At 37.9% G+C, this 27,313-nt stretch overlaps 1 protein-coding gene across 1 annotated transcript in view; it reads right to left on the bottom strand.

The window, feature by feature from the left end:
• Positions 1 to 1,593: 1,593 nt before the first annotated feature.
• Positions 1,594 to 27,313, bottom strand: part of LOC106918300 (matrix metalloproteinase-17-like) — a 98,764-nt gene continuing 73,044 nt past the window's right edge. The window contains exons 5-10 of the mRNA XM_014987922.2: positions 25,409 to 25,585; positions 24,836 to 24,938; positions 18,868 to 18,950; positions 14,343 to 14,495; positions 13,958 to 14,215; positions 1,594 to 2,455 (exon numbers count right to left, since the gene is read on the bottom strand). Coding sequence (XP_014843408.2) covers positions 2,130 to 2,455; positions 13,958 to 14,215; positions 14,343 to 14,495; positions 18,868 to 18,950; positions 24,836 to 24,938; positions 25,409 to 25,585 — 1,100 coding nt within the window. The 3' untranslated portion in view covers positions 1,594 to 2,129. The remainder of the gene's footprint in view (positions 2,456 to 13,957; positions 14,216 to 14,342; positions 14,496 to 18,867; positions 18,951 to 24,835; positions 24,939 to 25,408; positions 25,586 to 27,313) is intronic.

The raw sequence follows: 27,313 nt of genomic DNA, 5'->3' as shown, positions 1-27,313 counted from the left end.
GAAGCTACAATTATTCCTGCTGCTGTCAAAATAATGGAACAAGTTCAGAATTACAAGTATGGTAACACTATCTGTAGGATTTATTTATAGTCATTTTGGTTCTGGATCCGAGATATTACACCTTTTGTTGCCGTTTTGTTCATTATTGTGTTGGGAATAAATTAGCTCAGATTTACAGTTATTTAGCAGATATGCTGGTTGGAGTCAACAGCTGTTGTAGCCTATAGAGGACCTCTAGCGGGTAACACAAAGCGTTCACACGTTGATCAGCTGCATTCTGCTTCTTTAACATCTTATCATAAAACTTTAAAGTCGTCAATATGGCATAAGCTGATCAAATCTTATCTAGTTCACACTTCAAAAGACTTCAAAGAGAAGTGATTCCATTAAAAAAGGCAACTCACCTCCTGGCATTGCCCTCGATTCCATGCTACAGCTAACCTCAGGGGTAAGCCGAAAGCTTCGTTCAATCAAACGGAGACAAATATGGATCCAGTTTGGATGACGGCGCAGGGCAACGGTAAACGTGTGCTCGCTTGAGATAGCTTCAGAACACGAACGTCAAACTATTAAAGGAGTTTGAGGATGCACACGTGGACATCGAGAGGCTAAAGTTTTGGATAAACAAACCCCTCCGCAACAACCGAATCCACCGAGCGTCCCCGTCGTGACAGCATTTTGTTACTTTCAGTCGAGAAGGTGGGGTTTTGTTTTTGTGGGGTTTTTTTAACTGAAGAAATGGTCATAATAAACACAGTTTAGATTTGGTAGATTGAGAGGTTTTGTGTAGTTATTGTCAACAAAAGCTAATAGTCTCAGAGTGGTGGAATATGAGAACCAGAGAAGGCCTGCATTATCTGTCTTTGGTCACTTTCAGGGTGATAAGGTTATTTTTGAGGAAATTTGCATATATGACAGAATACAATTTTACAAAAGACTTTTATGTTTAGTGCTGTTTTTAAAGCAGAACTGTGTTTGTGTTCCTATGCAGATTTAGGTTGGTTGAGCCTGCTGGTAGTATCAAAACAACAAATACCTTGGGACTTATCAGTCTGCTGTAGCTCCACCAACAATGGAGTGAATTTATAGATTTTGCACCTGTTGTGAAGTAGGATCAAAAATGTTTTTTTTGTTTGTTTGTTTTTTTTAGCATGCTTTCTAGGTCTTGCAGTTGTTTGGAAATTATTCAAACGGTCTTAAAATCTGCTGGTGAAGCAGATTGACACAAAGAATCTCTTATCAGTTTGGCTAAAAGAATTCAACAAGCAACAAGTGGGGGAGGGCCAGCACTGCATTATCCTATGCCTCATATTGCTGCATAAACACATATCTAAAAAAAGAAATGTCATAATGCAGGATTGGTATGATAGAAAAGTGGTTTTGAAACCATAACATTTTAAGCCCTCCATACCAGTAACTGCCCAATGCCTAAAGAAGATCGAGGTATCTTTGAACATTAATCAGAATTGTGAATGAATATCTTTCTGATTTAAGCTGCATTTTAACTAACTAAACAAATCACCAATAAGCAAACATTTGCAGTATCAGCATTACAGCATTAGGCTCTGATAAATAAAACTGCTTTAAATCCCATTTTATAAAAGATTCAGCTTTTATTTTGTCAATAAGAAGCTGTAATTTCCAAATCTCCGTCAGTGTTGACGTGAATGCTCTCAAACCCCAGCAGGTTGAGCCACGAGCTCTTATTCATAAAACTGAATACCTCAAAGTAAGTCGCCATTAAATCTGTAATGATATAACCACTTATATCTGAACATTCCCCTCTTCTTAGCCCTCTCAGTATTATGAGGCCATTTGGAAAGTGAAGTTAACTTGTATTTCTGTGCAACTCAGCTTATGAAACATCTAATACCGTCACTGTCAGTGGATATTAACTGATAATTGTTCATAAAACAGCTACTGCAAAGCTCTTTAAGTGACCATAAGATGGCATGTGAAATAAATAACTCCCAAGAAAAAAAAGAGAAATAAAGAGAACAAAACAAACTAAATAAACCGTATTTATATGATCAAATTCTTCCAGTTTTTTTTCTTTCTTTCTTGCAGAGCATCCGCTAATTAGTCTCTCTCTTGCACTCAACACAAGTACTTAACCCCGTGCTTCAGCATCATAGCAGTTCATTGCGGAAGGTCAGTAAGAGCGTCCAACAAGGCAGCAGCAGCCAAACTGGAAACAGGGGTAAGTGAGCAGCCAAAGGCGAGGCGGTGTCAGAGGTGCAGGAGCACACCTCGTATCCATTCTCTGCGTGGTCTGGGGGCCGGTGCACGTTGACCCTCGTCTCCGTGCTTTTGGCTTCTGTGTCCGGAGAGTCAGACTGCATCTCGGTGCAGAGCAGCCAGTCCTTGGCAATCAGGCGAGGGTATCCTGCCTCCGCCTCCATGTCGCTGCCTGGCACTCGCCAGTACTCCTTGCCCTTGAAAAAATAGGATGATCCTTTAAGGTAGAGATTGAAAGAGAAAACATTGTTGGGATTTTGTTGTATTTAGGGTGCAGTTACTCAAAAGAACATAAATCAGGAACTTGGAAAGGGACTTTTCCATATTTTGCCACATTTGCAACCACAAACTCTTAGATTACGAATTAGGTTAATACTGAATTAATCCAGAACCCGCCTGGCACTCCACCAATCTAGCCTTCGTAGAAGAGAGGCACAAAAGAAAAAAAAAATGTTGGAAGAAAATTATAAGAAAATATAGCAAAGAATTTAAATAATTTGCTCAAGTCAACAAAATAACATGTTTGAAGAAAGATTGACACTCTGAACACACAGTCCCCACTGCGATACACGGTGGTGGTGCCATTACGCTGTGTTTTTTTTGTTTTTTAGGATGGACAGGGAAGCCAAGAAATCTGTAACTTAAATTTTTTTGTGCACAAATGTTTTTTTTTTTCTTTTTCTTTTACCAGTCTGTCTTGGCTTGAACTACCTTGCAAAGAGACATGGGCAACAGTACCAGGCCATAAATGAGCAAACCATTCTCAGAAGGTCTACAGCTGTAATTGTGGCAAATTAGTTCTGCAGAACTGATTCACCACAGAATCAGAGGGGTTGAATAGAAGTTCACACACAAAAAAAAAACCATCAGATTTTTTATTTGTATATCCATTTCCTTCCATTAATGCACTACATTGTTTTTTTTTTTGTTAGGCAACCCTTCCCTTGCCCTTAATGCAGAGATGGAGAGACAGAGCACAGCGGCTGTTTCCACATTAAAACTTCAGCACACGTAGATGCATTAGCAGGAGTTTCAGAGTGATGTCATTAGAGAGATTCTCAGAAAGGTGAGGTGAAGAAAATGACCCAAAATGAGAGTTTACAAGGGGACCAACGTAAAGAGCTGATTTTGTGCCTAGAAATGCAACAAAAAAAAAAAAAAAAAAATCAGAAAAGTAATGAGCGGAAAATGGTCATTATCCCAAGAAGGAAATACGCTTGTTAGCTCAGTGTACATAATGAGCTATTAGCATCAGCAAGCTGGTCAGAGACCTGGGTTTATGAAGGCTGGGAGAGTTTGCACTAAATCTGCAGGAATAAATTCCCATCTTTCTTTAAGACAGCTTACAATGGTGCAATGTGTGTGGCTGTGTGTGTGTGTGTGTGTGTGTGCGTGTGTGTGTTTCGGGGAGGTCTAATGAATACTGCTAATGAAGTCAGTCTCTGTATGGCATGTGTTTAGAATTCCAGAGAGGGTGACAGCTGAAAGAGGTGCAGACTAATTGCTTTGAGCTGAAAATTTACACCTTTGTTATGCTTATAATTACCCAGCTAGGCAGAGTTTCTCCTCTTGATAGCATACTGTTGATCAATAACTCCAATTTATTTCAATATCGGCCTGGACTGTCAAGAGTGGGGCTCCGCATGGTAAGAGCTACAGTCCTACGTTGTGTAAGATTTTGGGTTTTACGTTGCAAAAATTCAGCTGGAATTGCAACGCATCGCAATGGATTCAAGCTCATACTGATCACTGATCATAAAACTGCAAAGAGGATATTTATGGCATATGGTAATGTGATTCTTCCTTCTCTACCACATATTGTTCACACTTTATGTGTCTCTATGGTAGTTCATATCTGGATGTACATTTCTTCTGAATTTTTTTGGTCCATCTGGACAAAGAAACACCTTCCAACAGAGTGGTTCAATAAGCGATAGTAAATTTGACAAATTGCCCCGTTCACTTGCAGAAAGGCACACTATTCATAACAGTCATCAAATAGGGCCAAGTGTAGCAGTTTCAGTAGCAGTTGTGTAAAATTAAATTAATTGTCCATTAGAGATATTTCCTTTTTCCTCTTTTGGATTTTGACAGACAGAGACTGGCAGAAACCAAACTGATAGTTTACATTTAGGTATAATACATATTTCACACATAAAAAGCTTGGCAATTTTCTCAGCCATATTTTCTAGATATTGGATAAGAAATAAGGAAGCTTTGTTCATTTTTGTGACAGATGCATCCTCACCCCACATCGGAACACTATGGTTTTGTCGATATGACTGAAAGCACAGTAATGGCATCTGCAGTTGCATATCATTAGCTGTAGGGGCTAATAGCTGCTGCCCTATCTAGTGATATATATCAACGGAACAGATGGAGGGACACAACTTTTTAGACGGTAATAAAAATTCACTTTTTTTCCCCCTCTTTCTTCCATTACAATTCTTTACTTTCCCTGAGGGTGTAGGAGCCCCATGTCAGAGCTTTGTGGTTCACTTTCCAGCATGTTTAACAGAATACAAACTATTGTCCACTCAAAGACTCCTGTTGAGCTTGATGACATAGATTTAAAGGTAATCCAGTCATTTGAAGCAGCCAATTTGAAGCAAAGTAACATTTTTAACTTTTAGTACAGTGGATGATGGTGGAAGACTCTGAACTCAGAGTTGCTGCAGGAAACAAAGGATAGTGGTGACTTTGAAAAGTTTCCTGAGAACCTTTTATTAAATAGCTCATTTTGTAAAGTCTAATGATCTAAAAGAATAAAGAGCTCCCTTCAGTAAAACTGAAAGACTATGCAGCCAGCATTCAAACTTGGGTCCTCCCACATTGTGCAGTTCTCTTAGAAGAAGGGAGAGAGAGACTTCTGCTGGCTGCATATCAAACTAAGTCAGACAAAAAAAGTAAAACAATAAAGTTTCCAGCAGTTAAAGTTCTAAAGCAGACATCATTCCCCCCCAAAAAAAGCTTTACACACACTATTATGAATCACACATATCCTGAATCAATGGCTAATGTCTAAAAAAAAAAAAAAACATTCAGAGCGCCAGGTTTGCAGCTGAAAAGCATCAACAGCACCGATAGAAACAAGAGAAATAGAGACATGAGTGTCCCTAGGAGAAATACACCAGGCACACCTGCAATGGGTCACCTGGTTACATTGTGGATTTTTTAAATTTTTTTGTAAATTACATATTCTGCTCGGTGTTCTCTGTCCTGCAAGTGTTTCTGCAACAATGCAGGCACTTGAAAATTTGACCTATCGTAAGTCCCTGGTAATAACAGGTAACCTTTCTCCAGCATCTGAGGGATGAAGAAAATGTCACAACCATGATGATGTGACACTTTTTAGGGAGACATTCTCTCTCACCAAATGATCACATGTATATGATTAAATCAATAAATTTTAACCTGCACATCTATAAAGTTTATACATATTCATATCTCATATCGCAGCGCCCATCTTTACAACACTTTCAGGCACAGACCCCATTTCACTCCCTGTTTATTAGGTCCTTAAACTTTTTTATTTGTTCTCTGATGGCTGTTTTAGGTTGCACCGAGTCTGTTGTCTGCACACACCTCGGGGTGTCTTTCCTTGATGTGTGGTGGCATAAATTTAAAGCAAGCTTTTTAAAGTTTCAATATGGTAATGCTTCAGAGAGGGGATGTTTTATGAAGTGCATCAACTTTATTATCACAGCAGTTGATTCAAAGCCACATCTGAGCACTGTCACTCCCTGATGTGATGCCGTTTTAAACCTAGGAATATTTTAACCATTAAAAATGGCATTGTGAAGAACCTCCGAGTCCATGTGTCCCGGAGTTTCTACATTTTAGATTAGCACAATTAAATGAACGTTTCTTTTACATCTCTTGACAAAACTGTGTGAAAGCAGAACTGCGTCCTTTATCTGCCCCCACTTTTGGCATTTCTCCGCAGTTCCTTTTTTTCCTCCTGTTCCCATCATTTAGCATGGCCACACCTACAGAGTCCCATCACAACAGCTATCCTCTGCTGCTCATCAATAAGCACAATGTCCAGACGTTTGGCCGTCACCAATTTGTCCGTGCGTATTTGGAAATCACAAACGATCTAAGCTCAGTTATTTTCCGCCACCTGTGTCTGACTGTCTATGAACTTTCAAAAAGCGATTCGTGACTTTTTGTTTTCCTGGAGTCTAAATATAATATAAGAATTATGTGGGTTTATCTCCAGCAGTTGTAGAGCAAAAGGTTGGCATAAGAGCAGCGTAAGACAGATGTAAGCTTAAAAGTCAAAAAGACAGCTTGATGTAGTCTTTGAACAATAAAATCAGATGGATCACATCTTTTGAGTCACATCTTTCTCCAAAAAATAACTCAATCTGCACATGAAAAATGTCTTATAGAAATATCTTATCTTATCTATCAATACAATAAATTACATTTTAATTAATTTATTAATAAGCCAATGTCATACAAACAGGTCCTATTCATTTTTAACTGCACTGAGTCCAATTTAATCCAAAATCAATTCAATTAATTCAAATTTTTTTATTCATTCCAATTTACATTTTCCTTTTTCTGTACATTATGATATTGTATCAAAGATTAAAGATTAAAGAAGAAATACAGATTTGCATCCTGTAAACATTACTGGCCTTGCCTGGAATAATGAGCTCCGGTAACACACACACATCGCCTCATGTGCTCCTTTAAAACCTGGTACTTGATGAGAAACAAAATGAGTATTAAGGGATGATGGGATGAAGGTTATAGGGAGGTGAAGGAGACATCATACCTGCCAACAGCTCACACAACAAATATGCTCATTTGGTTGAAGTAAAGTATCCTGGAGGTGAATCAGCAGGGATTTCTGTAAATGTTTTGCCAATTTCAAATGCTAAAAAAAAAAAAAAATTAAAAGTGTTATGTGGGAGTTTTTGGAACCGTTGCAAAAACAGCAAAAAAATTTTAAAAGCAGCAACACATCTAAAAGGAAAATAAGAGACGTGAGAGCTATTTTTGATTAATATTCTGGTTTTTGTGAAAATGACTTCAATAACTATCTTTATGCCTCACTTGACTTAGCGTGTGCTGCTTTTTATTAAATGGAAAATGCAAATGCAACAGTCCCTGCAGAGAGCACTTGCTCAGAAAAATCTGCGAACCATGTGTGCCTCGGCGAAGAAAAGATCACAAAAGGCTGAATTATGTTCGAAAGGGGCCATCGGTGATTGGTGATGACCTTTCTGAACAACTGTCAAGCACTTTGTCAGTAAACTATGAGGCAATTTGTGGTATTTAGAAGTAAACAAAACGTCTGTCATCCATCTGGCTCCGAGGCTCCCCCCGCGATATGTTTTCGGGAAACTTCACAGAAAATAATCATTTTGAGGAAGGTGATTAATTGTACGCAAACAGAAAGGGCGCACATGTGATGCCGCAATGAAATGTTTTTTTTTTTTTATCGCTCTGCAGCTTGGTGACAGCAGATAAGTGCTGAAAACAATGGAGTGTTGACTGTGACCAACTACAAGCTGTACAAGTATAGGCTGCAGGCTGAGTGAGTATTCATACACCAAAAAAAATATTATGAGACCACACAGCTGGGAAGTTTGACAAATCTAGAAAAGAAACAAGTTGGAACAAAAATAAAACGATTTCAATAACGATTGAAACAGCATCTTATGCTGGTTTCAATCATTTAAGAATCCAAAGATTTTCTTTACAAATTTGTAATTGCATCAATTATAACATACTGAATACTCACTCAGAAAGAAACTATCCTTGTCTTTGTTATTCAGCACCCCGCGTTCTGAAAATGGTAAATTAAATCCAGTGCAACCAGTTGCCTTCAGAGGTGACCTGAGCTAGTAAATAGAGTCCATCTGTGCGTGACTTCATCTCAATACACATCGTGCTTTTCTGTGAAGGCCTCCGAGGTTTGACAGAGAACATCAGAGAACAAACAGAAAGAAGAAGACCAAAGAGCACAGCAGAAAGCTCAGGGCTTTACTTCTGGAGTACGCTGAAGCAGGATTGACTTGCAAAGTGACTGTTCATCATCCAAAAAGGCAGCGTGGTACAACACCAGACCTACCAAAACAGGGTGGTCGACCTTAACCGACAGGCTGGGCAAAGAGAGATTAATCAGAGCAGCAGCCGAGAGAACTGTGGCAACTCTGTAGGAGCTGCGGAGTTTCTGAAGACGGGAGGGAGAATTTGTCAACCCAACACACCTCAACAAAAATTGTTGTGGTGTGGGAACATGCAGACCTGCTGAGGTTTTTGATAATCAAAAACACAAAATACCAATGGCCTGCAGCTTTTTTAAATAAAAAAATAAATAAAAATAAATAAATCCATGAATCTCTAAAAATGTAGCAGTACACGTGCTTGTCCTGAACCACGGAGTCAGACAACAGATGTATCCCAGCCAGAAGAGGACAAACACATGCCTGTTTGTGCCATAAAGTTTAGTTCAGGCTCTAAATACATCAGACACTGCTGTTATACACGGATACACACTGATGTTTCTTTTCTTTTTTTTTAAAATCAATATAACTTAGTTGTATGAATTGTAGAGAGGTGCATTTTTAATCAACAACACTCTTTAGGACATAATTGCTCTGTGCAATTAGATCAATCAGCCGGCGCAGCATCCTGAATCAATGTTGTACGCAACCATAAATGTTTGGGTTGGAAATACATCAAAACACATCAACAAGGTAGCGAGAAATGTTTGGAGGCTCAATCTTGGAGGAATAAATCCCTGTTTCACAGAACCACTTATCACATAAACCACAATCACTTTTACGTTTCTTCAAAGATTACATAAATCCCAGGTCTGATGAATTCACCGGTTTTTATGCTGATTCAAAGACGGAGAAAACTTTTCATCAGCACAATAACAACCGAGGGTTTGGATCGCCAAAAGGATAATCAGACGTTCACAAACGGAGCCACAGCACAGTTTTAAAGTTATTCTCAAATTCACAGTGTGTCTTGGTGAAGCACTTAGGTCCTTGTCAAAATAATAGGCAATGAATTTAATGTGCTGATCTGACAGTGAGTTAGTTTAAAATCAGTCAGTCTATTGTTAAAAATGCATTTTGACCTAGTCCAATAGCAATCTATCAACAAAGAAAACTAAGATCGCAGTATTTAGCATGCAGAATATAAAGGACATATGTAGAAGTAAGGGCAACATTTGTATTAATAGGTTTTAAGAGTGTTAATGTAGTAGAATTACTCGACATTCGGAATTTTTAAAAATTTTGCTCCAGATTTATTTGGACTTTTAAGGCCAATGAACACTTTTCTCTTCATCATTTCAAGCTTTCTTCTAGCTGTAGCTCTTTCTCTTTGCTCTAACATCCAAAGCCAGATCAACCTGTCAAATTTGATACGGTTCTTCTTTGGGGATTGATTAATGGGAGAATCAACACTTGGGAAAAAAAAACAAAAAAAGAGAAAAATCTTTAACCATCTCTTGATTTTTGCTCTCTAACGAAATTGAATTCTGACAAATGTGCAAGAAAAACTGTCCATTCCTTTTTGCAAGATAACAAAACTTACAAGTCCTGACAAGGAACAAAAAGGAACAGAGATATCTGGGATGAGATCTTAAACAGCACAACTGTGTTCACAAACCTTTATTTTAAAACTGAGATGAATAGAAATGAATCTTTCTGTAAAGGTTTGAGCTGTGACAGAAAACCAAAGAAAAATATAAAAAACTATCTAAGTAACACTTCTGTATTCTGTGGTTCTGTTGAAATAAAAGTGAGAGACTGTACTGAGGTTTAAGTCTTCACACATTACAAGTACCGTATTTTCCGCACTATAAGGCGCACCTAAAAACCTTCAACTTCCTCAAAAGCCGACAGTGCGCCTTATAATCCGGTGCGCCTTATATATGGACCGATATTGAGCCACAACAGGTCTAGTATCTACGGTAAGCAGCCGCCGACTTCATTTTCGCCCGTAGAAGAAGAAGAATTGCGCGGTGCATGCTGGGATAGTTGTCAGAACGCTGGTTTGTTAATAAAGTTTGACTGACCTATCTACCTACCGACGGTCTATAATCAGGTCGTCTGCAGGTCATTTAGCACCACGTTCTCCATGAACATGCTGTGCGCGAACAGAGAAGGGTGACCATCGTCCGGCCACGCCCCGGCCCAGTCGCGGAAGTCTCTCCTCGCCGACCAGAGTCGGACTGTTTTGTTGACATTCCATTTAGTGGAGCTCCATCTAGTGGATGCATAACGTAACTCCAGCCTCTACTGTAATGTCTATTTTATGCGCCTTATAATGCGGTGTGCCTTATATATGAAAAAAGTTTTAAAATAGGCCATTCATTGAAGGTGCGCCTTATAATCCAGTGCGCCTTATAGTGCGGAAAATACGGTAGTAATTGCAACCAATTTTCTGTCTAGTAACATCAAAATGACAACCTTTCTTGTTCTAGGTTATGTTGACGTTATCTACGGGAATGCCTCCAAAAACCTTCTGCATAAACTGAATGTCACTGCAGTCCGTTTTGTAACAGGGTCATCTCTATATTCTTGCAGGTTGGTACCAATTAGTTTACAATGCAAACATTGTCAAAACTCTGCTTTACCTTTGCATGTTTTTTTTTTTTATTTCCAAAAAAATTGCAGAAATTTATGCTCCAGTAATTTTATCACCAGAACCATTCCAAAGGTTTGCACCACCATTGGTCGTTCATTATTACAGTTTGTTGCCCAAAATGACTGGAATGATTTGCAAAAACATGTTAAAGCTTCAGACCTACATCCCAATGATTACCTTTAATAATTCACTGCAAATGGTCCATGCACCTTCTTCTCATTTGGACGTATTGTATAGAAGTGGTGCTTTCTGATTTTTTTTTTCTCTGTCCTTATAATTTATAATGTTTGTAGTATTTGCTTTTACTGCTGGTTCTTCCAAAGTTGGGGTTTTAAGTGAGAACCAGCTCTCAATTGTCTCACCTCTGCAAATAAAACATTTAAAATGTAGAAAAAAAGTCATGTTTCATTATGCAAGTAGAAATTATTAACCTGTATACCTTAGCAGCATTAATGCCATTTCCAGCCAGAATAAACATCTCCGTACAATTACAGTGATATTCAACTGGACAAATGAGGGCTGAAATTAAAAGTATGAATTTTTGTAGCAATGCTTGCTATGAAATTTCCATACCTAAGCTTAATCAGCACAATGTAGAAACAGGGTGTTTCTGCTGATGTTTGCCTGTGTGGGTGCAAACTGTGATTGTGATGAAAGGGCTAAAGAGTTTGAGGGACTGAACTGAAGTGAAACAAGTGGGCAGCCGCCAAGCAAAATCAGCCGTTACTTTTATAGTCTTTTGTCCTGCTTCGGTGGCATCCAAACAGTCTGAAACAAGCTTTGCTTTATTCCTTGTCGTTGCAGCAGAAGATAGATCTGGGGGAGTGGATCATGATGGACTCAACCGTGTGCAGAGGTTAAGGCTGGAGAAATGTTCCCTGTCTCACCCATTTGATTAGATTGGAGAACCTGTCACCCCATTTTAGATTTTTTTTTAACATCTGTGCTCCCTGTGGGACCACTAAGCTCACAGTGGCACCTAGTGGATTCATGACACCTGACAAGAGATTTTTACTGTGTTTATGGTGGAAAGACCAAAGCTCTTGTGCTACATTGACCAAGTGTAATTGAAAAAAAGTTTTCAGTCTTTAAACTTCAGCAGCTAGTTTCTAAAAGGTTTATAGTCCAGATATTTTATTTTCCAGGACCGCAGCGTGCTTTATAGCTTCTGTTGTGGAGCACTTGGCCACATCTTCTTTTCCAAGAGCGTGTACAATAACTGCTGTTTGTGCAAGAATGCACTCATAAATAAAATAATACAGAACAATGCTTGGAATAGAAATTGACCACCTGGCTTTCAAAAACTCTAAAAATGTTAAGGAATCAGCAGGGTCTAAATGTATTGTTAAAGAAGTGATCTGCCAGCAAACTGCAGCCAAAATCTCTACCACATTTAATATCCTGTTTTGTAATAAAATGTGTTGTTTCTGACTCCTCATTAAACTTCCTTTTATTTCATCCATAGTCTTTTACGGGGTTCTTTGTGAGCCAAATTGAGCTATTTAAACAGAGTTCCGAATGGAAATTTGAATTTCAATTAGACTTCCTGCAAAGTTTTCCCAACTAAAGAGTGAGCAGAGTATTAAGATTTCTATCACGTTAGAAAGCAAGTTCAACGTCTTTTACTTGTCGGGACGCAATATTTAAAACTCATTAGGTCCTCCTGTGCTTTGATTTTCTGCAGATTTTCAGATTTTCTGTTTTTGTTTGTCACACTTATGAGACAAAGATGATCAAATTAAATAAAAAGAGTAGCTTTTAAATGATGACTTCAATTTTTAGGGGGGAAAAAGGCTGTCCAACTTAACCTGGCTCTGCGTGAAATACAATTGCACCCATTGTTAAACTATGAATTAACTCTGATTGCCCACATTTTTTTTTTTGTATAATTTCACAAGCGATATTCAGTCCTAATTACTGACAGTCCTGTAAAACTAAGAAACAAAGAACCATTGGACCAGGTTTGTTTGAATATTTTTTTTTGTCCTTAATAAAAGCTGTATTTTATATTTACTTAGGTTATCTTTGTCTAATATTAACAAGTGTTTGACGATCCAAAACATGTAAATATGACAAAAACCTGAATAAATCTGTAAGTGGGAAAATTCTATATCATAGTATTGGATTGGGAAACGCCAATCTCAAAAGAAAAGCAAATATTTAAACTCCACCATAACTTGGTAAATCTTAAAAATACTCCTCATAATATGGGAATAAAAATAATGTCAAAAAATATATAGTTCAATCATGTGAAACTGCAAATGAACCTTTTTCCAACAAACATTTCCCAAAAGTTAATTATAGCAGACAACTTTAGTCATAGGGCATTAAGTAATGGGAAACAACCGGTGCTCATGTGGGACAAACATCCCAGTTACCAACACTCAGTTTGTAAAATATGGGAAAAAAAAAAAAAAAACATCCAATCGGAGCCTAAATTGGTCCCATCAAAAAGTAATAAATATATGTCAAAATGGTTGGATTCCTGTTGAAATTGAAAAATGATTGGCACACACACCAGCAGCTAAAATAACCTTTACAGAAATGAAAGTTAAAAAAAACACATCTTACATTTTATAATAAAACAAAGTATCAGAAATGAAAGATGTCATTCAGTTCTTTTCTGTATGTTCGTATAAATCAGGCTCAAATTGCAATTTAACTTAATTTCAATTGAAAAGGTGGAGCACAGATCAGAAAATCTTGGATGCAGGTTCTTTTTGTTACTAAGTGGCCTGTGTTTGTTATTGTCATTTCACAGCGTTCAGATGAGTCTCGTTTGTCAGATTTTGAAAATAACCTCAGGTATAAAACGTACTTTTCATTAAACCCATAAATTAAAGATGGTCTTTGCATCCATCTGGTGTATTATTCTAACCTTCAACGCTTTTATCATTAACGGTAAACAAACAAACAAACAACAAATCACCATAATTAACATAAATAAAAGCTTGAAAACATCAGTCTGAAAATACTTTTCAATAATATTCTAATTCACTGAACAGGTTTGCATAGCATGCAGAATATGTTAGGTTACCCTCTTTCAGCTAATATAAAAGTATAAAATAATGAAGTGCAGATGTTTGTGGCTTCTCACCATCAGACCACCTCATGGCATCGTCCAGCTGGAGCGGCAGCCCCTTCCAAAGCGTGCTGTCTTTGGGGAAACCAAGGTCCATGTGTCGCAGGTGGTCGTCATAGCGCCAGTAGTAGTTATCTTTGAAGAAGTAGGTTTTGTCGTTGTGTAACCAAACAAACACTGCATCCACTGCTTCCACAGGAAGGCCGAAGTCACTAATTGGACGTGGGTAACCCTCCTCAACGTTATTGTCTTTGAATACCCAATACTTTTGACCTGAGGATTCAGCACACACATTACAATAAAAGAAAGAATTCACAAAGCTATGCAAATGTTGTTTTTTTTCTTGTACAGACAGGCAAATCAAAATAAAAGCCAATTTGAATCAGGAGTAAATACTCACCTTTGAAGAATACTATTTTGTGGTCCCCTGGCCTCTCGTAAACAGCGTCCACGCTATCCAAATTGGGAGGAAGCCCCCTCCAGAAGCGATGAATGTGAGCAGGACGGAGGGACACCAGGTGCTTTTCCCTTGTTAGCCTCCAAAAGTACTTCCCTACAGGAACCAGAAGAGACTGGCTTAGAGCTTCTCCAAACAAGGTTATTAAAAGAAAAGGCAAGTTGATTTTGGTGAAATGTTGCCAAATGGAGTGCTGGCTGCACTTTATTTCATCAAAAAAAAAAAGTAAGGTGTTCCAGCAACAAATACAATTTGCAATTGATAAAAACAACTTAAAGAACCTAACAATTATCTGGAAAGATTAAGATTACTTTGGCAGAAAATACTGTTTAATGTAATAACCTTTTTTAGGTGGCAGAATTTGTTCATAATGTGCTTAAGACTGGTGAGGCTTGGAGTCTGATTGAAGCTGCTGTCTCACCGTTTATTTTACCACTTCTGTGTCTAAACAGGGAATTTTACTAGATTTAAATGTCAGGAAATGAAGGAGCAAAAGTCCTGTCACTTATTTGACTTAAGTGTGACAACATTTAAAGTACGCCCACTTCGTACACAGCATGTGTGTTTGGATACAATTTGTTTTCTGGTGTGTCATGGCAAGATGTGTTACTGCCGCCATCATGTCACCGTCTAAGTTTCCCCCCCCATACTTTATGATCTAACGAATGCATTTCGCGAGCACCGCCAAGTGACAAAATAATTATTAGCTGAATTTATGAGGAAATGCATCAAATGGAGCAATTTTGACCAGTCAGCAGCTTCCTCTTTGCTATTAGCACACCTGCTGCTAATCCAGAAAACCCTTAATCGATCTCTGTTTCTCTTGGACAACTTTTGCCATCCTGTTTTCAATTGTTGTCATTTGGGCTTGTGGAGGTGAATCCTTTTTTGGTCTCATTCTAACATTGTTCTTGGAATTCCAGAGCTCTTCCTAGTTTGTCATGAAAGTATTTTTACTTGACTCACACACTGCTTCCCTTTTGCTTCTGCTTCTTGGTTATTTTTATTTACAACACCCTAATGGTGTATTAGCCAATCCCTGGGAGTAACACCCATCAATCTCCCTGGGGGGCACTTTGTTCACTCCATCATGTCAGATCTAGTGTTTTTCTTTTCATCTTCTCCATGCTCTTTTTTTTTATTCCTCCACACCGCCGCTATTTGTTTCCTTCTGGTACAATCCAACAAAAGCCCGAGGAGGTACAACTTTAACCTTTTCAAACATCTTCAAGACAAGCAGACAAGCACTTTTTTTTTTTTTCTGAAATTGTGACACTGGACAGATCTCTCACAGCAGATGGATGTTGACTTCTTTCATCTTGATGGAAAATAGACCAATCACAACATCCGAGAGTGGTTTATAAGGAGCTGCAATTCAGAATACATTCTCCTGGCTCAGTTTGTAGTGTTATGTAATCAAGACGAATAGCTTAAATAAAAACTCAAGGTATAGGAGGAAAGAAAGGAAATACAAATACAATTGCCCCCTTTGAAAATCTCCCCTTCCCCTTCTCTTATGAAACAAAACTTTATGCTAAAGTAGAATCAAGACCTCAGCAGGGAAACAGTCTAAATAAGATAAAATTAATTCAGTCAGGTTGACAAAGCACATAACCAAATGTCATATCTTTCAGTACTGAATGGTGACCGGACAGGATGGCCAACGAATAAGTCAAATAAAGTACAGAATTAAAGATTTGAGGATTAAAGGATTAAAGATTCAGCTTAAGATATCAGACAGCTGTATGAAAATGAAAGATGTACAAAGACCATAACTTTATCAGCTTGTGTGTAAAAGATGACTGTTGTAATTATTGACATTTTCAAACTGAGATGTAAGGTTTTAACATGGTATAAGGTTGAATAATTAATTAGTGAGAACATAGTCAATTGTACTTTGGCAAGTGGTATACTTGTAATATACAAATACAAAGCAAATAGTGGCTTTAACGTGTCATCTTTTTCTTTATTAATACCGCACTGACGGGGTAAATTGTGCAGTTCTGGCTATAAAGTTCCACGAGCTAAAGAAACTGATGACCTCTTAGTAAAAACAGTGGTTCCTGTCTCACAAAGATCAGAGTATTTAGGTATTTTTGTACCTCCTCATGGGTTTGTATGATCATATCCTCAGAGTCAAACTAAAGAGGAGGACCAATCCTGCCCTGCAGGATGTTACAGAGTCATGTTCAAGGAGCTCTGTGCAGCACAGAACATCCACACAGTGCTCTGGACAAAGAAAACCAACACATTTCCATTTGCATTTTTGCACTCCACTGGGACTTTTTTGTGACAGACCAACATACATTTGCTGATAATTTATGGAAAAACATATGTTGCAAATAGCAAAAGCACTTTCTTTCCTCTGTAGATGACTTGTGACAAAATGCAAATTCTTCTTATGACCTTCTTTGAACAGTGATTTCCTGGTTGGCATTCTTCCATTAAGGTCAGATTTATACTCACACGGCTAAACTGTGAATCTCTACAGCTCTTCAAGAGTTACCCTGGGTGTCTTGGCTACTTCTCTGATTAATGCCCTCCTTACCCACCCCGTCAGTTCAGGTAGATGGTCATTTCTTTGTAGATTTGCAGTCATGGGATTCTCTTTCCATTTTCAAAATGACGAACTGGACGTGCTCTGCGAGAAGCTTGAAACGTTGTTTTACAACCTAACCCTGCTTATACTTTTCCACAACTTGTATTGTACACTGAGAATATATTAGACAGTGTACACACACTATATTCTAACTAGGTGACTCCTCAAAACTGGTTTGTGGTGCATTTTATTTAGAGTTGTCCGTGGAAAGAAAGGGGTGGGATACACAGGTATGTCACTCTGATGCAATTTTTATGAGTAAAACATAATTTTTCTTCAACTTTGGGCAAATCTGTTGTGTGTTGGTCTATCATATAAAATCTTAACAAAATATACCAATTTTGTATATTTTATATATTTTATGTGGTGTTGTTCATGGCGACAACACCACATAAAATGTGGAAGAGTTCAACGGGTATGAACATTTTTTTTTACAAGAAACATAATCAGTTCCCTATTAAAAGGCTGAGCGACATCAAAATACTTGTTAAAGTTAAATACAAAAATTTTGCACTTTCTACTTTTCCATTTCTCTTCTACTAATTAGAGATGAGCCTTCCGCCGTAAGTTGCCTTTTTTCTTTGCAATCATTCCTCCTTTAATGAGTCTCAATTCAAATTGGTCTCTTTCAGTCTCCTGTGTCCTCTCTCTATCTCTCATCACCCAATGTCATAGGCAGACAGCAGAGCTTCTGAACACAGCCTTGAATTCCTGGTGAATTGGAAGAGTTATGGCCCAGAAGAGTGATGGTCTCATCCCAAAAGATCCCCCAACCCTCTCCTTAGTGATTTTTATTGCTGTAACCCCAGTACTTTGTGCCAGAAGGCATTTGCTGCAAAGGGTCTACAGTCATGCCTGCCAGTTTCTTGCTCCCACGGCTGGGGAAATTGCTCTCCCTCTCTCTTTTCCCCCTTCTGCTTAATTTTCAGACACCATCCTGGTGTGTGAGTGATTGGCTTCACCTGCAAGTCCGATCCAATCAGCCCTGGTCTTGTGGGTCTCTTTCTACCACATCGTGCCAGTGCAGTGACTCAGCGTCTCTGTTAGCCTTGTTCCAGTCTTTGTAAATAAATTCTCGCTTTTTGCCCCTTCTCTTGTTGCCCCTCCAATCCAGAAACTGTCACCTGCTGCCGTCTGCATCGGTCTCTTGTTTGTGGATACTGTTCTAACTACCAGTGAGAATTAAAAGTTCATAGCCTACACTTTAGATGAAAAAATAATTTATAGGAAGCAGGTTTGCGTTTCCTGTGTCTCGACTCTAGCTTAAGCAAACAGAAACTTTCATTACACTCCCTGGTAGGCAGTCGTATTATAATCCATCTCCGGGTGTCTCGCAGGATTTAGTCTTTGGACCTGCGTTATTCTGTTTTCTGTCTTGTCGTTATCTTAAGAAGAATCTGAAGCAAGCATGCACTTGTATGCATGCATCTCCCTTATTACACTGCAACAACAAAAATATTTAGAATGGTAAAGCATGAAAAATAAAGCAACGGTACACTGTGCTCCTCAGGTGTCATCCTTTTTATCATTTTCCATTTCTCTTATATGACTTGTCACAGGATAATTCTCTTATGTGCCATAAAAGCAGCTTAATCCACTTTTCTTCCAGCACCAACCTTTTCTGGATATTATACTTCAACATCTATTAAATACAGCATGTAGGAGCTACATTATAAGGACAATGCATGAGTAATATCATCTTCGCCTGATATTACTTACCACACTGAACCAATTAATCTGTAAATTAATTCATTTTATATCATTTTGCACCCGATAAATACTGTATGTTCCATCTGCTATATTTATATATAAAAAAATAGATCATAATAATATTAAAGAAAAACACAACCTACCCCCATTTTAGATTACCTTTAAAGAAGAAAGCCTCTCCTCGGATTTGGGCTACAGCATCAAAGTTACTGGTGCATCTGTCTGGAGCATCTTGTGCCAGTCTGACGAAGACAGAGCAATTTTAAGAGTAAGAAGTTGAAAGAGCAAAACAGTATTGGAAGAGCGCAAGGAATGAAAACAGGGTTTTCTGTCATGGCGGCCACAAATAATTTGCCCCCATGGGACAGTTCATACCCAGTTTGACAGGAGATGATTCAAAGTAATTTTCTTTAATCTACTTAAAGCTTATTTTTTTTAATGAAATCTAGTTATGAAAATCTGATAAACATACACCAGGAAGGATCTCCATCAGTTTCTTTAGTTTAAAACGGATGTCATAACCTGCCATATTTTCTCAAGTTGATCCAGTCCAAATTAGGATCAGAGCCACAATAAGGTGCAACTGAAAACCTTCAATAACCTACAAATGTTTCAAATTTTATTTGAGATTTGAGGGTTTTATGATCATTTATTGTCACAATTCCTTAAAATATTGAACAAAAGAACCAAGCAGATATAAACGAGAACCAAGGTGTGAAATGGAAGCAGGTTGGGATGAAATGGCAATGTGTTGGTATGAAATGTGGACACAGACTGGGAAAAGAGTGAGGCTGCAAACAACCACTTAACAATAGCAATTACAGAACAGCAACAACAAAACAAAACAAACCCTGAAAACACACAGACGATCTTGTTGTTGGGTGAAGAAAAGGGGAGAGGACATTTCTTATTTCCACTACATTGTCATTTTCATATAACCATCAATTTTATGGTGGGCTGAGCCTCCTTTGCTTGTTAAGACGTTGCTCTTGAACATGGAGCTTTAAACTCTTCCAAGTTATTTTTTTTTATTTATAATTTTGTATGCATGTCCCATCACCAACTTTACATATCTCTATGCTCGCTTAGCATAAAATCATCATCACTGTACCTATCTTGCAATGTATGTCGGAACATATAAAATGCCTTTTGCATGAGCTCACACTTACGAATTTTGTGTATTTTCTTAATAACGATAAACATGATCAGAATTCTGTCATGAATGTGTGTTATTATGCCTCTGTTACATACAGTCTGTGTAATAGGATGAAAGGCATAAAAATATAATGTGCAACTACATAAGAATGCTGGTATTTATTTTTGCGGAGGTGTAACCCGTATCATTTTTGTCTACGATACTTAATAATCATTTGATCATCTAGGGCTCCAAATTCAACAATCTTTTCACACCGAGAAAGCTCCCTGACCTGAAAGCTGTATTAATTATAGCTGAATTAATAAGAAAATCACACGACCTCCCCTGGTGGACCTGCCACTTCAAACGATGTCAACAGGGTGTTTGCATAATGCTGCACATTGTAATTATCGGGTCGCTGCTGCAACATTGGTGTTGAACTTACATAAACTGTGGTGCATATTTACAGTATGTATATTTTGCATGTCTGAGTTGAGATGCTCGTCCCACATTGTTATTTTAAATCATGTCCAAAGGAATCTGTGGCTGTCTGGCTTGACTGGAGGTTAAAATTACACATTTTCAGTATCAGAAGTGCAGAAATGGAACATTATCTATTGACAGCTGTGTATCTTCAAACAAAAACAAAAAAAAACAGGTGTGTGACTGTGTGACGGGGGTTAGAAGACCTAAAGTTGTTTTACTAAATTAGTTAAATGTCATTTGAATACACAGGCTAAAAAAAGATAAAACTGCACTGAATGTGTTTCTTTCAGCTGGATGGGCTAAACATTAGATAGTAGCTGCAACATGTTGTTCTATTAGTAAGTGATTCGGAGCTCTGAGGCATCAGTCTGCTAATGATAAAGCCATCAGTACCTCAGCTGCTTCTCTGTGAGTCTGATGGTCTTTGTATTATCACCAGAATTAAATTTGTAGTTTATTTTTTTAGCATGAATGTGTTAGATACTCTATCAGAGTCTGAATATTCTCTGAGGAACCAAGGCTGCATCTGCACAGCAAGCATGTTTAAATACACTTCTTAATAATACAAAATTATAATGGGTCACACAACGACAAAGAACTTGCCCTCTGAAGGTTCATTAATTAACAAAAACTACAGTGATAGACCGGATGAATAATTAACTCTTGGGCTTGCAGAGGAGAGGAGACACTGATATTATATTTTTAAATGACAAAATGAACGTGGCTTATGAAAAAAGAAAAGAGGAAGGAAACGTTGAACAAACAGGGTTGTGTTCAAAGGTTTTTAAATTTGTGTATATTTTTCCTTCAGCTTAAGGAGGCGAGGAAGGAAGGCAGGAAGGAAAGAGGGAAAAGAGGAAGGAATGAAATAAAGAAGGCAGAAAGGAAGAAAGGAATTAAAGAAGGTCAGAAGTAAGGGAGGAGTTGAGGGAAGAATAAAGGAAATAGTCACAGTAGGTAGAAAGGAAAGACAAAAGTAAGAAAGAATATAGGAAAAGAAGAGCGGGGAAAGGAGAAGACGAGAGAAGAAAGGAGAAAGAAGATGAAAGAGAAGAATACAGATGTTGATGGAAAGAGAAAGGGAATGACTGTGATGGAGAGGAAGAGATCATGACAGACAAAAGGAAGAAGGCAGAACATGAAAAAGTTTATGGAGGAGAGAGAGAGGGAGGATCTAAGATTGAAGGAAAAGGAAAATGGGTTAAAACAGAAAAAAAGAAAGAGAGAAATGAAGACGGAGTAGAGGAGAAAAATGAAAACGAATGAAGGAGAGTCAGAATGAACAAATAAAAGACAGACTGCTGGAGCTCATCCAAAGCCATCATTTTGTTGCACACATAAAGGCAGTCTCTGCTAATGCCTTTTAAACCCTTTATGAGATTTCTCAGTTCGTAGCTTTGACCGTCTCTTTGAACAAACTGCAGCAGCCATCTAAAATTTATTGGCTTTCAACTCTCCTCACAGATGTCCAGCTGGATTTGAAGCAGGATTCAACATATTTAGTTCTTTTATAGCTGTTTTAGAGTTCAAAACTAATTTAAGGTGTAAAAGATCTTGTTTGGTCTTAAATACAAACCCAACATTTTGCTGTTTCTATTACCACATTCATCACTAATAAATATAATCCTAAACCTATTACAGTGACTTAGAACTAGTTACTAAAACCAGCTTGTCTTGACAAACTTTGGGAATTACAGTTTCTTTCATTGTCCATCTTACACAATGATCCCAATCTTTACACATACCAATGGGTTTTCCTCTCCACATTTAATAATATATAGTAAAATATATTAAGATTCATAACCATTGCTGCTCTTGATTCTTCTTGTCTAAAGAGTAAACATTAGATATGCAGTTACGAATATTTAAGCATTGCTTTTTTTTTTGCTTAGCAGTATGAAAAATTGAAGGTTAATGCATTGTTTACTCGAATTATAAATGTGCTTCATGTCAACAATAACAAACAAGGTTACTTCAAGGAGGGCGATGCTAATATTCAGTGACAGGAATATAAACATGCATTTAATAGTATTTGCATGTGAATTACTTCAGAAGAATTTTTTTTTCCCCAAACACACATCTATGTGAGCTTTCTGCTACTAAAGGTGGTTAAGTACGCAGCTTTATTTATATGGTCAAACATACTGCTACCAAATTGGAAGTCTGCATGCAGCATATAGTCGTCTTACGGTGATGCATAAACACAGGGCTCTGCATCTTATTAGTAGGGAAACGGCCTCCACCGAGATAAAACGTGAGACACGTTCTGCTTTTTAAAACAGGCAACAGCTAAAAGTGAAAGACAATGAGGTACTGTAATGCTAAGGTACTGTTCAGTGCACCTTTAGTCAGGTTACGGCCACACTCTTTGATTTAATCTCAATGTCTAAAACGTGAAAAGTTGTCATCCGGAAACTGACTCAAGAGAGAAAAAAAAGTACTTAAAGTGCCTATTGAAGGACTGAATAACAGTCTGATTGTAGCATCTCTTTAAAGAAAAAAACAATACACAATAAAATAACATCAAGACAGAAGAAACACATTTCCAATTTCAAATTACTCGCCCCATTAAACTTTTGAAACCAGTGCTTACAGTAGGTACAGTTGGTACATTCGACGTCGAGTGCACTGCAGCTGAGACTATATATCGTTTCCTATATATTCAATTGACCTTCAAATGGTACAGCAGACTCAACAGATAGAGATAATAAGTCTCACTCAGACATAAACTGTAAGTGTGCATCTATGTCTGGTGCTATACTAGAGAAGATAGCTAGAGATTGTACTCAAGTAATAGTGCTAATACTTCATAATAATATTACTCAAGTAAAAGTAAAAAGTATGGCGCAGTAAAAATACTCCAAGAAGTATTAAATGTTACTCTAATAAATGTAAGTGAGTAAATGTAACAGCTTCACCCATCTCTGCATCCCTTTTCTGCTGCAAATCAACTCCTGGCAGCATGATGCTGCCACCACCAGACAGGTATGGCTTTGTGTCTCGTCATCTTTTAAACGGCAGTCTGAATAACCACCAGTGAGATATTGAAAGCTTGTGACATTGTTTAATAATCTGACCTTCGTCAAACGTCTCCAGAACTTTATCTGCTCTGCTGTGGTCCTGATATTCTTTGTTCACCAACTTTCTGTAAGCATCTGAATCAGAACAGCTATATTTAAATTATACACAGTTGGGCTCTATTTAATAATTTAATTGACTTTTGGTATCACTGGATTTTATTTAGGGGTGATCAAGTAAAAAGGACAGAACACTTTTCAAAACTTTAAACCCAAAAGTGATTCTTATTTTCCTTCACAATTATGCACCACTTTATGTTTGTCTTTCACATTAAATTAAAAAAAAAAAAAAAAAAACACAGGCTGTGGAAGAATTTGAGTTAATACATTTACAGTGCACTCTTGCATAATGTAAAAAATGTCAGAGTTAAAGACTTTTAAATGCTTCATATCCCTCCTGTCTACTGCCCTTCTGTTCAGACAACACATCCAGTCCGATGATGTATGATGATCGCTAATGACTGTAATGTGCCCAATCTTCAAGCTCAAGTCAAAAATTCTCTACTAAACTATATACAAAAAGTGACTGTGATGGAATCGGTCCTGTTCTTTTAGCTTAATCTCCTTTAATACATATTCACCAATCATTTTATGCTTCATTGGGCCATTTCGGACCGGAATGTTCCCTTTTCTCAAGACTTAACTCATTATTTGGCCCAGAAGTTAAATGATGAGTTAATGCCCAAACGGTCACACAATTTGAAAAGTGAAATTAGCAGTGAAACGCCATGTATGTGTATGTGGAAGCACATTGCCTTGAGCATGCTAATATGTCCTTCAGCACAAGAGATGAATAATCTCTGAATCTGACAATTTTAACGACAAGATTCAGTCAATCTTTAAACTCCTTGCATATAATGAAAGGAGGAGTTCCTTATTGTCATTTCATACAGTGTCATACAAAATATTTTTGCAATACCTTTTTGTCTTTTTCATAACCAAAAACCTCAGTGCATCTTATTGGAACTGTAGTGGACATAGATGTGAATTTGAAGGGTTCGACTAATTTTGCAAAAAAAAATCTAAAAAAAAAAAAAAAAAATAGCAGTTTATTTATTCCTCTTACACCCTTATAAAAGAGAGTAAAAAAGAAGCAAAAAGAAAGCCAAACTGAACCATGAAAGATGGAAACCCAGGGCCTTCGTACTGCTACCAACTGGGTCACCACGCTACCCACCACACTTTTCAGATTTGTTTGTTTTTTTCATTTGTAATTTTCATGTTCTTCTTTGCTGATGTTTATATCACATGCAATCACAATAAAATAACTTGGCTATTTGGCTAAACCTAAACTAAACTAAACCTCTTGTAAAACGTTCCCCAATACCGATTCATCAAATTAGTTTGAGTTGAGAACAATAGGAACATATGAAAGCTGAAGACATTAGTATAGATCATACATTGTTTCTTAGGTGTCTCTCTTACTTACAGGAGCGTGGATCTGTTTTCAGGAAGGTCGAGGAGGACGGGAGGCTCAGGGGTTTGAGACGGGCTGCCTGGCTGATTCGTGTGAGACACAGAGTCTCTGACACCTGCATGTTTCAGACGATTATTCCAGAGAGAGAGACAACAGCTGTTAAAATGTAAAGAAATGTCTGGTCGATTCATTGCATATAAATAAAATGGCAACAATAGGACAGATGGGTTTTTTTGTTTGTTTGTTTTATCTTTTGCGATCAATCTGAGGCAACAATGTTTGTCGTTCTTGTCTTTATGCTTGTGTTTATCTTTAATTTCCCTCATTTAAAAGAAACCATCCATTCTTGCAGCCTTGTCCTTTAACGGTCTTTCCCACCTTTCATGCAGCCCTTCATGATCATTATTCTCTCTATTGCAGTCCTCTCCATAGCAGTGAATGGTATGATAAGGTCATATACCATAAAGAGTTCCAATTAACTCCATCCATGTTCTCATTAATCAATAACCTCACCCACTGGAGTCAATAGTGTCCTTTCACACACACCCACACACGCAAACAGAGATAATGGATGTGTCTTTTTACCGTAGAGCTGCCAGACACGGACTTTATCCTCATAGGGCAGGTCGTATTTCAGCGGGTCTCCCACAGGACCTTGGTAGTACGGCCTCATGATGGATTCCATAGCTGAGGTGTGGACCAGGCCGATGGCATGACCAAACTCATGAACTGCGACTGCAAACAGATCCATCCCATGGGAGTCTGAAAGAAACACATGGAGGCAATGAGAATTATTATTATTATTTGATAAATGCTGTGCCTTTTAAAAGTATCACCACCCCTGGATGGATACACAAAATTAACTACTTTCTGATTTGGAGAAGCATAATCTAACAGTATGAAAACCATATGAATTTAGTTAGAAATGTTATCGCCACAATTTATATCTAAAATGTCCATTTATTTTTCTTAATTCATGCAATAGTTTTAAATTGACCATAGAGTGATTCGCCATTTAATTTATAATCCATAAAATCTTGTTTTATGTAAAACAGGGATATTTGTCCAAACCCCTTCTTAAGATGGGAAATGTAAGAAAACATGTAGCTGTGGTTGTACATGTAGATGTGTGTTGAGTTTAAGGAAATAGAAACTGCTCTAAATCTGTCCATTTTAACTCATAGAGAAAGTGACTTAAGACTTTTCTTAGGATTACAAACCTTGAAACAAACGTTAGCCTAGAACCATGTTGGCCACTCCGAAATTAAGTTAGGATTTCTGAGGATTTCTGAGCACTATTAGGCTGTGTTCACACTGCAGCCTTAAGTGACACAATTCTGATTTTTTTTTTTGTCAGATCAGATTGTTTTGTCGGGCCGTTCACACTACCAAACATATGCGACCTGTATGCGTTCTGCGGTGTGAACAGGAAAACGACCTTAAAGTGTCCCGCATGCGCAGTAGAGGGCGCGATAGCGTCAGCATTCTCAGTGTTCTGCCAACCGCCATAAAAAGAAGAAGTGTTCTGTGTTTGCGGAAGTAAACATGGAGGCTAACGGTGGAGCTTAGCTTACATATTTGGAGTTGTTGTCCGGCCGGAACTCCATATTAACAACTTAATCCTCATTATAGTCCGTCATGGTTGTTGTTTTTCTTCCTGCTTGCGCGTATGAGGACGCAGAATAGTGAGATTTGTTGAGAATCAGTGACGTTCAGTTCGGATGAATGCGACCTGAACGTTAAATCGCATTTGAATCGGATACATGTCGGATATGGGTCACATTCGAAAAGAATCCGACCTGTGCTGTTCAGACTGTCATGAAAAGATCACACAGGTCGCATTACGTCAAAAAAGAAAAATCAGAATTGAGTCACTTCAGGCTGCAGTGTGAACGCAGCCTTAGAATATCACAGATAGGGTAACTGCTAGCCCAGAACAATGCTAAAGTTTTCATCTGCTTGAATGAGTCTGGACTTATTTTGCTTATCTCTAGTTCAAAATGTAAAAAAGTTAGTCTGAATAAAGTTGAAGTGAATAGTTTCACACTCAGAAAATCCTTTAAAACACAGCTTTTCATAAAATTTCTGGAATAATTTTGTTTGTAAAACACAGAGGATTTTCACTTCATTTGTAGCAGTAGAATCCCCTTCAAATAAGACGAATAAAATCCCAAACATCTCACTTTGTAGATTTTAAGAACCCTTCCCTGAGGAGCCACCTTTAACTTATCGCAGGTTCGATAAATATCACAATGTCTCTTAATATTGTCTTTAGTGGAAACGGCTCAGGGTAGGTTTGAATTTTCTTCCCAGTGTTCAGATGTCTGGGGGTTGCAAACTAACCGACGTGACAGACAGCTCTGGTGGCTATGAGTGCTGTTTGGGATGTGCTGCGGTGAGATAACTGTGGTAATACTGCCTGAGCCCCTGGGCTGCCAATCAAAATCTATGTGTGGAAAGATACCCAAAGAGGCTGCAGGCCATTAGAGC

The sequence above is a fragment of the Poecilia mexicana genome, unplaced genomic scaffold (assembly GCF_051168715.1).
Source record: "Poecilia mexicana isolate PSO_F unplaced genomic scaffold, ASM5116871v1 scaffold_12, whole genome shotgun sequence".
NCBI lineage: Eukaryota > Metazoa > Chordata > Actinopteri > Cyprinodontiformes > Poeciliidae > Poecilia > Poecilia mexicana.
The sequence above is the reverse complement of the archived record's forward strand: the minus strand, read 5'-3'. Positions and strand labels throughout refer to the sequence as shown.